At 37.3% G+C, this 14377-nt stretch overlaps 1 protein-coding gene across 1 annotated transcript; it reads right to left on the minus strand.

Annotated features, from left to right (window-relative positions):
* Window positions 1-1470: 1470 nt before the first annotated feature.
* Window positions 1471-13411, minus strand: LOC117288574 (sodium-dependent multivitamin transporter-like). Its single transcript, XM_033769481.1, has 15 exons — window positions 13328-13411; window positions 11860-12425; window positions 10529-10594; window positions 9855-9906; window positions 9400-9467; window positions 7490-7644; window positions 6753-6893; window positions 6105-6234; window positions 5592-5680; window positions 5055-5161; window positions 4085-4239; window positions 3245-3492; window positions 2895-2995; window positions 1941-2044; window positions 1471-1579 (listed from the first exon to the last, which is right to left on the minus strand). Exons 2-15 carry the CDS (start codon window positions 12232-12234, stop codon window positions 1496-1498), a joined length of 1875 nt encoding a protein of 624 aa, XP_033625372.1. The 5' UTR covers window positions 12235-12425; window positions 13328-13411; the 3' UTR covers window positions 1471-1495.
* Window positions 13412-14377: the final 966 nt, after the last annotated feature.

The raw sequence follows: 14377 nt of genomic DNA on the forward strand, positions 1-14377 counted from the left end.
CACTACATTTCACACACAAGTCCACTGATACAAAAAGGTTTCGAAAAAAGTATCTGGTTGGCAACAACACAACCAAGATTGTAGGTACTGTATAAATGATGCATGTATTTTTTCCGCAGAAAACATTGAATGTGGAAGGCATTGTATCTGTAAGTAAAAAAAAAGGTCTCTACCATTTTGACACTTTCCTGTAGCTCACAAACATACCCAGTTTTACAGTCACTGTGTGGACGTTCCTTTGTTCCGTACACATGACAAAAATCCTAATCTTCAATAATGAAAATAGCACTGCGAGGATGTGTGTAAGTGATTTAAAGCCATTGGACCCTTTCGGTACAGAAAAAAAAAAAAAAGTTCACAGATTTACAAATAATTTACAGGGTTTACAGAAGGTAATGGTCAAAGACTTCTCTTGAAATATTATTCCATGAAATGCTTTACTTTTTGAGAAAACGGTAAAACAATATAAATTATAATTAACGAGAATTACGGATTTGTTATAAACACATGTCATGACACGGCGAAACGCGCGAAAACAGGAGTGGGTTTTCCCGTTATTTTCTCCCGACTCCGATGTCCGATTGAGCCTAAATTTCCACAGGATTGTTATTTTATATATAAGTTGTGATACACGAAGTGTGGGACTTGGACAAACCTGTTTACCGAAAGTGTATAATGGCTTTAAGTACCTACATTATGTGGACTTCTTTTGTTCTGATGTCCACACTTTGTATGTATCCCTAAAACACATATAATTGTCAACCCTGTAAAATGGGAACTTCTCACTGTTTGGACTTAGTTTTTGTTTAGTGACGTCCTCGTTGGTATTATACACTAAGCGAGGTTGTCCCCGCTCTGTCATAAGTCCAGAACCCTTTTGTTAAAGTCTTCAGGGGTCGATTTCACAAAGATCTTAGATCAATCTTAACAGCATATCAATCTTAATTTCTAAGCAAAGTGTGATATCACAAAACAAATTGCTATGGAGATAATGAAAAGTTGTCTTAACATGAACCGACCCCTGTTTCAAAAGGTAGATATGTTCCAACACACCAAAGCTCTGCGTTACATAACATTTATGGACATTCCTTTATTCTGTACACTTCAGGAAAAATGTATTCTTCAACACTGTTGAAAACCAAGTGTGGACAAATGTAAGCCCAGTGATTCCAACCCAAGCCTTGTGTGGACTCTCACTTCGTAAGTAATGCTTACCCACAAACACATACACCACAGTGAAAGAGTCACTGCTAACAAGAAGGTCTGAAAGTACGGTCCAGATGATAGTACTAGTAGGTATGTTAAAATTATGGGATTTCTGCCCTTTTGTAGACCTTAGAAGTTGCAGATTTTCAGGAACAATTCCAAGCTTTTAGGAACTGTTTCCTCAGCATGAGAGAAAAGCAGGATCCTTTTTATATCTAAAGAAAACAACAGCAACTTTTTTTTTCCAGGCGGACAATTTTTAAAAATTTTTCATCCCTGCTTGACACTATCAGAGATTTGTCTCCAGATCATCAGCGGGTTGCATTTTCCAGTAGCCAGTTCCAGGGCCTGTGTCCATCATATCTAAGTCATCCTGTAAAGTAAACAAAATAACAAAAATGATCGACCAACTTCTGAACCACCAAAAGGAGGGTATACCTTTTAGTTTAAGTTTAAGATCTTCCTGGTTTGCAGCATATTGCACCACAACACCTTGTAAACCACAACATGGTGCTTTAAAGGAATAGGCCTCATAATTCAAAACAAAGCTCCACATACCTTGCAGGAAAACAACAATACTGAACTCTATGATACGCCCCTCAGGGGTGTGATAAAACGTTATATAAGAAATCGAGTATTATTATTATTATTATTATTGGTAATTACTCAAACAAAAAATTAATGACCAAAAAAGACACCCTTGGTGTTAACGCCATAGTTTGGAATAAACTTACCAGGCGCTGCATCTTGTGGGACCCCCTTCTGCAACTGCAGGAGCGGAGCTTGGCAATACATGGGGTCAGTAGTGAGGAATCTACAGGCTCGTCCCTGTTTCCACCTGAAACACAATCAAGATGTATACTTTATGGAGTCCTCAACAAACACCTTGGGTGGGATTCGAACCAACCGTCTTCGGTATTCTTGACTCAGGAAAGTACCGAGTAAACAGTGCTTAACACACACTAGTGTTTGGGTAAAATGCAGAATAATATTCTTTATCCCCAAATCCCCAGAATAAAAGTGAACGTTTCAAACAAAACCTAAAAAGTAATAGGCCTATTTGGAAATTTAATACACCAAAAATATTTGCATTAATAAATAAAGATTATTGTAGTAAATACAACTGAAAACTACAACTACAAGTTGGGACAAAATAACCATAATTAGTATAACTACCATATAACGACAGTACATACAGTAATAGAGTGAAAACAGTAGTATACATACAATTTGCAATCACAAACAACAATAAACAAGAGTTATGAAAATCTCATTTCAGCACATTTCAATTCAATTCAATTCAATTCAAAAATGGTTAATTAAAAACATGTATCACATATAAAAACTGAATAGCACATGTTAACATTAAATTTTCTTTTTAATACCTGAAACAAATGTAAACAGTAGAAAAAGTAAAAACCTGGGGTCGATTTAACAAAGAGTTAGGACTAGTCCTAACGTCCTGACTTAGGACTAGTCCTAGGAGATATTAAAAACGTATGGCTAGTCCTAAATAAAGACGAGTAAATCGTCCTTACTCAAGATAATACTAGTCTTAACTCTTTGTGAAATCCACGCCTGGTCCCATCAAAAACCAGTAGGCTGAATATTGAAATTTACACGAAGAACAATCTGCCAGAAACACAGGGGGAGGGAGGGGGGGGGAAGCCCCACTTAGCTGTACTTACATGTAATGAGACTAACTATGACGCCAACTACAAGTACAACAGTCATTCCTATGACACTGTACCATAGGTAGGACACACTGTAGAAGGTAGTTAACAGAGAGCTGTCAAAAGAAGAAATATCAAATAGTTTTAGGTGGATCGAAAAAACATAAAGCACACGATGGCATCTCCACTCCATCAGTTTGCATTTTAATTCAATTCAATTCGAGTCAACATTTATTTCCAACTACTCTTCTCAAGATAATCCTGAAAAATCCTGAAAAAATCAAACGTCCGAGGTCTAAAAAGAATCATCTGAAAGACCCGCTATTTCAAGCAGCCCCGGAGGTACACCCCCAAGAATAGTTTACCTTGTTTCTGGAGTTGTTTCTGTCGTTAGCTCAGTAGTGAAAGCTGATTCGTAGCCAGGACTGTAAAGTTCATATGTTGTCACATTAACAGGACTGTAGTCAACGACAAGGGTCGTCATCGTCGTGTTTAGATCGGGACAGTTGTCTAGGGTTGTCGGTAGACCGGTGAGTGGTGTCGGGTTCAGAAATTTACCGATAGCAATCCATGTTGATACGCCGAAGCTCACAAAAACACCAACAAGTGCACCCTTCATGTAGCAACAAAATCGACAATTAAAATTTTAATAAATAATTTTATTTAGTATTATTTTAAAGTGCCAAAATCGCTCGATGCGGTTTACAGAAAAAAATGCACTTCAAGTTTCACACTGTAAACAAAAAAAACTGTAGAACAAAAACAAATAAATACAAACAGGGCCTCAAAAGATAAAACAAATATAAGACTCCCGATCCCCTTAAAGGCACTATACAGGTTTGGTAATTGTCAAAGACCAGTGTTCTCACTTGGTGTATCCCATCATAACCATAAAATAACAAGCCTGTGAAAACTTGGGCTCAATTGGTCATAAAAACACCCTTGTTGGACGTATTTGTGTGCTTTCAGATAAGAATAAAATACTTCTAGCTAGAAGTCTTTTATTATTTTAGTGAGAAATTACCTCTTTCTCAAAAACTAAGTTGCTTCAGAGGGAGTCATTTCCCACAATGGTTTATACTATCAACAGCTCTCCAATGCTCGTTACCAAGTCAGTTTTTAAGTTAACATTTGTTTTGAGTAACTACCAAACGTGTACCTTCCCTTTAAAGCTGTTTTGCCATGGAAGAGCCAAGTGGGTATACCTTATTGTTGGCACAGGGGAAGAATAGTCCCAGGGTGAAGAGACCGAGTAGAGGACCTCCGATGAATCCCATGAGACTCAGAGCTACTTGTAAGACGGGTCCCATCTGACGAGCCAGATAGGCAAGACCTACACACAGCAGGCCGTAGGTACAAGCTGGTCAAAAGAAATAAGTAACAATGAATTAATCTTAAGGTGAGGTTTGCGGTAGCACCATGTGTAAATCTCTTTTTAGTAGTCTTGGTTCTGAAAAGAAAAGGTTGTTAAAAAGACAAGACAAATTATCACCTTATTGCACAGCAGGCTTTTTGATGACAGTGGACACTATTGGTAATTACTCAAAATAATTGTTAGCATAAAACCTTACTTGGTAACGAGTAATGGGGAGAGGTTGATGGTATAAAACACTGTGAGAAACGGCTCCCTCTGAAGTAACGTAGTTTTGGGCAAGAAGTAATTTTCCAAGAATTTGATTTTGATACCTCAAATTTACATTTTGAGGTCTTGAAATCAAGCATCTGGAAGCACACAATTTTGTGTGACAAGGGTGTTTTGTCTTTCATTATTATCTCGCAACTTCGATGTCCGATTGAGCTCAAATTTTCACAGGATTGTAATTTTATGCATATGTTGAGATACACCAAAAGAGAAGACTGGTTTTTGACAATTACCAATAGTGTCCAGTGTCTTTAAAACCAAGTAAAAAACATTCTGCAGACCTCGTTTCATTCAGCCTGCATTGGCCAAACTTCAAAATTTTTGTCCAGAATGCCCAGAATGTAAAAATGCAAATCCATGGTGGACGCACAAGTAAGCCACCTACCCAGCTTAAGCAAAATTTTAAGCACAAATATTTGCTGAAAGGTAAGCAGCACTATGAAATTGGCCCCTGTTTCGATATGGTTACTTTGATTTCAATGGGGGCGACACAAGATGGCCACACCATGATGAAGATTTCCTTGATTGTTTACCTAGTATCTTAGAGACGAGGGCAGCTCTTGGCTCGCTGAATCTCCTGTGAGGGAGAACGTCTTCAAGGGTTACAGCCGCCAGAGAGTTCATCCCTGAAGACACCGTACTGTTGGGAAAAACAGTTTTTAAAAAATATGGAAGTTTTTTAATGCTAAATTGATGTTAAAGATCACCTTGAACAAAATAAAAAGTATCATTCATTTTTTATAGAAAGGTAAAACAAGTTCATAATGACTACATACAACTGAATAAAATTTTGTTCATAACGTAAATAAAACCCACATACGGACTTGGTAAAAAAATATCAAATCTTCAGTAAAAAGGTCTCATTTCCAACTTTGTTTCAACCAATTTATTTTCAAGTAATAAACCACAAGAGTGAAATTACACAACATTTTGGGTTTTAACAAAGACAAAAAATAACCGGAGCAAGACTTGAACCTGCGACTTCCAGCTTAATGTGCAGGTGTTCTACCAACTGAGCTATCTACCTGTTTATATTGTCAAAATCTACTTTGAGAAACACAACGACATACCTTAAGGATCCACTAAAGATGGCAGCAGTAAACAGTCCAGGCAGACCACGGATGAAGCCCAATTCATTAACCACATAGTACGGCAGTAACTAAAGGCAATACAATAACACTGTATAAGACAAAGGTTTAAATTCATTGAGCAGCTAAGCTTTAGAACAAAATGTTAAGACCCCAAAATGTTGCCTAGCAGAAATGACTCTTTGCTCAGAGCTGTAAAGTTGTAAATTGCAATTTCAGAACTGTTGATCAAAAGGCATTAAAAGACAAATGCATATTTAAAATAAAAAAATCAATCAAAATCAATAATAATTTTTTTTTTTTTTTTCCCAAATATTTTCTTTAAAGACAGCTCTTGATCAACAAACTCCAATTGAAACAAACTGTGTGAGCAAGTAAGTCTTAACTGGTAAGCAAAGTGTGATGTCACAATACAAATCACTATGGTATTACTGACAATTTGTCTTGTGATGAATCTAAGTGTTCTTGTGACTTTGAGCCCAGTTCTCCTCTTACCTGATCAGATTTGGTGATCTTCCCGCTGAGCAGTGGATCGCAATCCCCATACATGGCAAACATCACAAGACCGCACATCATGGTTAGCGACAGTATAATGAACATGAGCGGACAATTCACATAGAGGGCGCTGCACAGAAAGAAAAGAACCGAGAGTCAAATATCTAAATGTAAAAAAAAGATTTCAACTACTGTTCATAACTTAAGGAAAAGAACCGAGTGTCACAATTGTCAACTAGTGAGCACAAGGAAAGGAATTACTACAATAATAATAGCTTTAAAACTAATAAAGTCTACTAGATTACGTTTTATTTCATCTATTTTTTAGGGTTAAGGGGGGGGGGGGAGTTTATGAGGAGACTGTGGAGACTTCGTATCACATCTTAAAATAGCCAGCTGGAACTAGCAGCTAAAATGAGGTCAACTTTCTGGTGTAAGGGGGTGCGCCATTTTTTCTCGAAGGACACCTACTGAATTTAGACTGAAGTGTTTGTGAACAATTTTTACAAACAAGATTTAAATCTTAACAGGGAGAACAAGGTACTTCTAAGGGTGAATTTTTAGTTTGTATTGGAACCACAGCAAAACTTTATGGCACCTCAGTAATTGCTGTGGGTGTCGTGGGTTATTTCGAGGGCCCTATCTTACCGTTTTGCATCTTTTTCTGAGGGGCAGCTGAGGTAGCGCTGTACTGAGAGCTGGTTACACCCGTAATTGGATAAGAAAGTGAATGTACCACCGATGACTAGCGACCATACAGAGTGTCGTATAGTTGGGTCAATACCAAGTCTACGGAAAAAATATGGCAATAATAAGCTTGCAATCAAAATTACTTTATTCACAGAAACTAAACAAATACTTTCTGATACTATACAGATTACAAAGGTTTAATGTAAACATGAGTGCCCAGTAAACTTACATGTAGGAGACTTAATTTTGCACATTATCAGACCTGGAATTTTACCTTGGAGAGGGCAAGGCATTTTTCATTTTGCAAAGTGCAATTCCATTGGAAAATCTTTAAGTAGCTGGGAAACTTTTGAAAGGGGCACCAAGGCCAAGACCGGGGCAAAAGAAGCCAATGTACATGTAACTCCGAGCCTTCATTGTTAATGTGCCCTAGTTGGAAACATTTGTTCCCAAATACTGGGCTTCTTGACTCTGTTATCATTCTCAGTAATGAGTTTTTAAAAAGGGGTTTGAACAAGGAACAAATTTACTAGAGCGTGAGTTAAACCAATGACCTCCAGATTAATGTCTGGCCCTCTACCGACTGAGCTTTTCAGTCCTATGTTGGCAGTCTCCCTTGTGGTTTATCGATTGATATTGAATGAGGTTTTTAATTCATCTTTTGGGCGAATTAAGAACAAGGCATCACAACTCACTCATTGAAACTGATACGGCCTCCATCAACACTTTTCTCCCATATGTTCTGGAAGCCTCCGAATGCAAAGCTTCCCTGAATAATGACCGCTAGAAGACCCGTAAACATCACCATAGTTTGGAAGACGTCTGTCCAAATCACTGCTTTAATACCACCCTACATTGGAAAACACAATACAAGGCGGGTTATCGGTTGTTTCTTTCAATTAACAATTTAAAAAACTAAAAACAGACAAGTATAAATGCTTAGCAAAATAAGGCTACCAGCCAAATAAAACATTGAGCTTGCTTTGTTGTGACTGGTGCCCCACTCAATTTGTGCTTACCAAAGAAAATTGTCAAGCAATATTTTCTGCTAAACACTAACAGCTTTATTAAAATGGACACAGGAGGGCCTGAAAACCTTGTGCACATGCAAGGCTCTAGTCCAATTTGACTAGCCCAGCTAACTTGTGTAAAGCCCTCTTCACACAACAACAATTTAACAAAGGTCCCTTGCTTAATTCTAGCATGGTTGTGAAATTTTACCAAATGCACCTCATGTGACAATAATGTTTATACTGTCCATAAAGGACAACAAATTTTAGATGATTTCACCAGGGACCTTGGACAGTCCAAATATAGTTGATCAAAGTTCACATGAAGTACAACTTGCAAAATTTCACAAACATGCTAAAATTAAGCAAGGGACCCCTGCTAAATTGCTGTCATGTGAAAAGGGCTTTAATGTTTTGGATATTAGGTGAAGGGCAGACATACACTAGTTTGTACATTGATAATGCTTGTTGATAATTCAATTTTGAAGTGAGTCACTGCATGTCATATCTCACTTATCACTGTTTACATTCTCGCTTACACATTGTACAAATTTACGGATAAGATAAGGTTTGATAAGCAAGTTTGTAGTGTATTTAAAATTAATGCTCTAAGGTACATTAGGAGCAAAATTAACCAATTATGTATCTATAGCAAGACTGTCATCGAATACTCATAGATCATGGTGGAAGCTTTTTTTCTCCATGATAAGACCATAGAAAAATGACAATAACAAAAAACATACAACTTGTACATTCCACTGCCTTTCTGGCAGGCAAGATACTGCACTGGTCATACGGAAACCTTCTACGTTTGATGTCATAATGTACACAGAAATTCAAGAGTAATGTAAAAAAAACAGCTGACCTATTTTTAAGATGTGACCCTTCCCTTCATAACAAAATATCAATCTCCATACAAATAATATTTCTTTTTTCTTTCATTGAGCTGTGTGCAAATCCTGCCTGCAGGAAGTCCAGGCTCTGTGGCTCTTTTGTAAACATGTGACGTTACAAGACACATGGTCTATATGAAGCAACGAGACGTCATTAGGTGTTTATGCACCTGCCATCTACTCTGTCTAATCTAATTTGAATACTCAAGGACGAACTATTGAGTGGTCTTGTGTTTTCTTAACAATTCCTTCGTCCATTTGGGAGACAATTCGATAACACCACCAATTTAATTAGGAAGCGTTTTAACTCGTAGTACATTATTAGAACTAAAATCTTCCTTAGTACATTTTGCGACTGGATTGGGAATAACAATAGTTTATGCTGTACAACCGTAACGCACGGTCTATGGCTGAATATTCACACACAAAAATATTCACAATAGTTTCATTTGTACTGCATGATACCACAACTCGTGATTTACAATAAAAACGGAAACAAAATGTGGTACTGAAAGTTTGTTTTGGTGATGGAAAAAATATGATTTTTTTTTTCTGGGCCACCGAAACAAGAGAGATCTCATTACATAGCGTTCTATTAAGACTGTTATAAATACAAAAGTAGTTTAGATAAAAAAAAGTACCGGTAATTAAAAATTTAAAAATAAACAATTTTTGTTTCAATATTCAGGAGAAATTGCTTACCAGTGTCGTGTAAAAGACGCAGACCAATCCGACAGTCAGAAGAGAAATCCAGATTTTTAAACCAGTTACTGTAATTCAAAGTGGATAGAAAACATGCAAAGGACTAGCGTTTTAAATATGAAACTGATAGAAAAGGTACAAAGACGGTCATGGTGTGAAACTTTCCTTGAAATAGCTTTGCTCGAGAAAAAAAAGAAAGGTTTTTGAAAACAGTTAAAACAATCAATAATGTGGTTTACCAATATTTTCTTGTGACTCATATGACCAACTGGGCTTTAGCTTTGACAGGTTTGTTAATCTATGTTTATTTTGGGTCACCAAGTCCGGAAATGCATCTTTCAAAATGACCAAAGCTGTCGTTGTGCTTCAAACTGTAATTTGAGGATTTGAATTTATTTTACTGTAAATTCAAACATTAGGTTTTGTTAACAAAAAAAAGGGAAAATGATAATTACCTGCATTTATGGCAAGGGCAGGAGCATATAGTACAACTGACATGTACATTATCTGAAAAGAGAAAAAAAACAAAACTAATTACATTTAAGCTACTTTACAAATGGATTATACAATATTTGTCATAAAATGATCCTCAGCAATTAGGTACAATACATAAAAGACCCTGATCTTTTTAAGTCTAAGGCTTTGTTTTAGAGACCACTCATTTCTGTTTAATCATCACAAAAAGCCCATACATTGCTAAAATTGTTCACTTATTTAACCAAAGTCATCAGTACAATAATAACATGCAACAGAAAATCTGCTTTAGGTTTTAGAAATTGGGAACCTAGAAAATATCATATGCCGATATGACATTTTGCCATTTCTTACCATCCTGCTAATTTTTGCTGACCAAAACTTGTTTAAAAGCAATACTTTTTGTGTCAGCAACTCTATGAAATTGGGCCCTGCCGCCTACACAAATGTGTAGATTTTCCAATCCCTACAACTGAACTCACCATATGAAATATAAAAGCTAGAGCTCCAATTTTGCCATTTCTTACCATCCTGCTAATTTTTGCTGACCAAAACTTGTTTAAAAGCAATACTTTCTGTGTCAGCAACTCTATGAAATTGGGCCCTGCCGCCTACACAAATGTGTAGATTTTCCAATCCCTACAACTGAACTCACCATATGAAATATAAAAGCTAGAGCTCCAATAAGCCTTACAGCACGACAAAAGCGAAGCTGAAGATACTGGGGGGGAAAAAAAGTTAGGAAGAAAATGTCTTCATGATTTGAAATTGATGAAAACAAACCACCCCAAATTACTTAAAACAGCACCCGCTCATGCAGTCAAGTACACAACATCAAAAAACTGTCATCATCCCCAAATCAAGCACTTCTCAACATCAGAGATCCTTCATATCATCCTGTGCTAGGCTTTAGAACTCACTACCGCTGTCTGCCGTTGTAGCCCAATCAGCCCAGTCTTTCAAATCCACAATTCAGAAAATTTATGAACTCTAGCTATGGTTTATCACTATGGTCACAGGTATATTACTCGGGTGGGAATTGAACCCACGACCCTTGCAGTTCTAGAGCAATGTCTTACCAACTAGACTACCGGGATTGCCCGGTAGAGGCATCAATGTGTGTTAGCACTGTATACTCGATACTTACCCTTGGGCCTAAAGTGATATGCTGGTGACTGTTTTCACAAAACTCAGGTAAGTACCGAGTATACAGTGCTAACACACATCGGTGTATATGGGTAAAAACCAAAATGAATATACTAGCTTCTTGTTCACTTGAGTAAGGTCAAAACAACAAAAACCTGTTTTTAACAAAATGGATGGATGAACATGAAGTGCATGATTCTTGTATGTCAAAGCATAGAGCAAGGAGAGTGAGGTCAGAGCATTAACCACAAAAGGAAGCCCCATAATCATAGAGCAAGGACAATCGGGGTTTACCCTGAACTTTTTCAGTGGCTGCCAGCAGGACCAGTTAGTTTTACATTTCACTGGTCAGTTTATTTTACTGGTTCATACATGTAATTTATATTAAATAGGGGTGCTTTTGTTCAACACTGAACTGGCCAGAATGAAGTGAACTATGATTGGCCCTCATGTTAAATAACATCTGTATGTAGGTTCATCGAAATGTAGGGTTGTCAGAATATAGTGATGTTGGATTATAGGGACGTTGGGGCATACATGTACATGTAGGGTTGTCGAAAAAGGGGCTGCGGAACATAGAGCAGTTGGCCTCTAATGCACGTGTTGCATGTAGCAGGATTGATGCCCCCCTCCCTGACTACAACTATGATTATCAAAAGTCCCAAGCTAAGGCTGGTGTGAACCAGTTCACTTCACCAAGGCAGCCAAACCAATTTTCTGCATCTAGCAGCGTTTTTATATCAATTGTGCTGCATTGATGCACCAAAGAGTGCTCAGAAAACACATGACCGTGGGGGGGGGGGGGGGGGGGGGGGGGGGGGGTTAGGGTTTTTCAATTACCTCATAGACACTAGTAAGATGTAACCTGTAGAACACAGGGATATAAAAGTGAGCGGCGATCACGGTAACCAAAATGTAGGAGCCGCTGATGAGCCAGAACATTGTCCCGAATGTGTAGCATTCGGCCGGTGTCCCAAGCAGAGCGATGGCTGACATCCAACTCGCCAAAAGTGAAAATCCCACCGGAATGAATTTCATCTTGCGGTCGCCGACAAAGAACTCCTGAGTGGTGCGCTGATGGCCTCCGGTGCAGGCATGATAGAGACCGATGGCTGCCGAGACCACAAGGACTATGCTGAATACTATGTAGTCAACGATGGTGAATGTGCCCAGAGATTCTGGGAAAGTTGGGGGCGTCTCCAACGTGTCATTCATTTTGGATTGTAAAGAAATGTCCAATGTAATAGTCTGTTTTAAAAGCTAATATTTGCAATTTGTTTCTGCATTTATACTTTTTCCGAAGACAAGTTTGACGATGGGTTTGCAGACGAGGAAAACATGTTCACAATGAAAGGGAGTCTATCACTATTTAATCTCTATTTTGTGTTGTGTTTGTCAGGTTCAACCTGCAATTGAAAAATAGGAAAGAAAAGTCAAAGAGTTTTAGCAATTAATATTATCCCCAATAAATTTACTCATAATTTCTGAAAACACATATTAAAACATAAAGTCTTGAAGAGTAGCAGCGATATAAATCATGGCCATTTAGTCTTGTACTTTCTGAATCTTTAGAGTTTAACTTAGATTTAATCCTTACTCTATGATTTAATAGACCACACTACCACAGGCCTGCGCTATGGGCCTACGTTGACTTGTGTGTGCTGTTGGGAGAAAGGGTTTTGATTATCATATTATTTTAATCCTGATCCATATATTGTTTTATTTACAACAACCAAAAGGAAATGTTCTTCTTACATAAACATATGTTTTAGGGAAAACACATTTAACACAGAGCCAGTCATTATTTTGGTGATTCATTTCGACTTGGCCTTCAACCATGTCAACAGCATCAAAAAGAGCAGACCTACATTTTCTGATTAAATTTTTATTTGTTGTAAACTTTACTAACATTTAACTTATCCAACCTGTTGTATTCAATTCTAAGAACTCCAATTCACAATCCTACTTCAAAAGTATTGGAAGAAGATTTAGAAACCTAATGCCTTTGTCCGGTCGGCCTCCCAAGGCACAATGCACTGTTCTGACTGTCGTACCGTTTCATTCTCCGTGGTTGGTCTATGTCTACGTCTATCAATGGCCGGTCGTCCGGCCGTGTTATGAGAGAAAATTACGGCTGGCTCCTTGAGAAAAAACACGACTCATGAAGTAACAATTCTTTCCAATTCCTCAGTCATATAATGACGAATAAATAATGACAAACATACCTTTGAAATCACTTACTACCATCCCTTCTTCATATACCTAATTAACACAACTTCCTTAATGTGTTCATGACAATTGTACTTACCAGTTCGGCTTGAAACAAAGCAATATTCTTGTCAGTAAACTTGTGGTTGTTGGAACATTTTTTTTATTGCGCACACAACACACGTGTATTTCGTATACACAGTGCATTTCCCATGGGTATATTTTGTACACGAAGAATGAATCACCAAACTACATTGCTTTTGACCGGTCAGACTGGTATCACGTACAACTCGTTCTTATCAAATTATACGATCGTAATACCAGCGAAAAAGAGAAAGTACGGTGTATGAAATGTGACAATCTATAGGCTCTCGATTCTTCCTGTGGTCCCTTTTCATTGGGGTGGGCGGGGGATATTAACTGTGTGAATAACGAAAAAATAAAAATGGTCCTGAATAAGTGTATTTCCAGGAAGTTCTATCTGGGTTTGACTGACTCTATGTAAGATATTTCAAACAGAAAGCTGCATGTTTTGTTATTAATTCTTCATGGCAAATAAGTTTCCAATCCACAAGGAGATCAGATGTCTTTATAAAAAAATATACAAAAATAAAAATAAAAATAGAAACACCCGACAAGAAACAACCCAAACAAATGCCCCACATGTAAAAAAAAAAAAAAAAAAAATACTAACAAACAAACAAATCTACACGAATAAGAAGTCATACAAAAACAAATGGTCATAAAAGAAACTGCATTGTTTTATCTATTGTTATTAATGATAATCACCATTTACAAACTTTTTAACAAACTTATCATAAGAATTTATTCAAACATAACCCAATAAGTTGGTCCAATCCACTCAGTATCCATGCAAGGATACGGAGTGGATTGGACCAATTTATGGGGCTTATTCAAACAGTACTTCAGAAACTTTTCATCATGCTTGGGGGAATGTCTTCACAAATTTCATAGATTGACAAGTATTTTTCAAAAGACATTGGATATTAATCCCTTTTGGACTTCAGAACTTATATTAAAAAGCATCTTCTCACAAATGAATTGTGCCTCTATTTATTTGCTCTGCTAAATGTACTGTTTTCATGTAAAGTACTTATCCAGTGATATCTCTAATTACTTTTACTATTAA

This window comes from Asterias rubens, chromosome 3, assembly GCF_902459465.1.
Source record: "Asterias rubens chromosome 3, eAstRub1.3, whole genome shotgun sequence".
NCBI lineage: Eukaryota > Metazoa > Echinodermata > Asteroidea > Forcipulatida > Asteriidae > Asterias > Asterias rubens.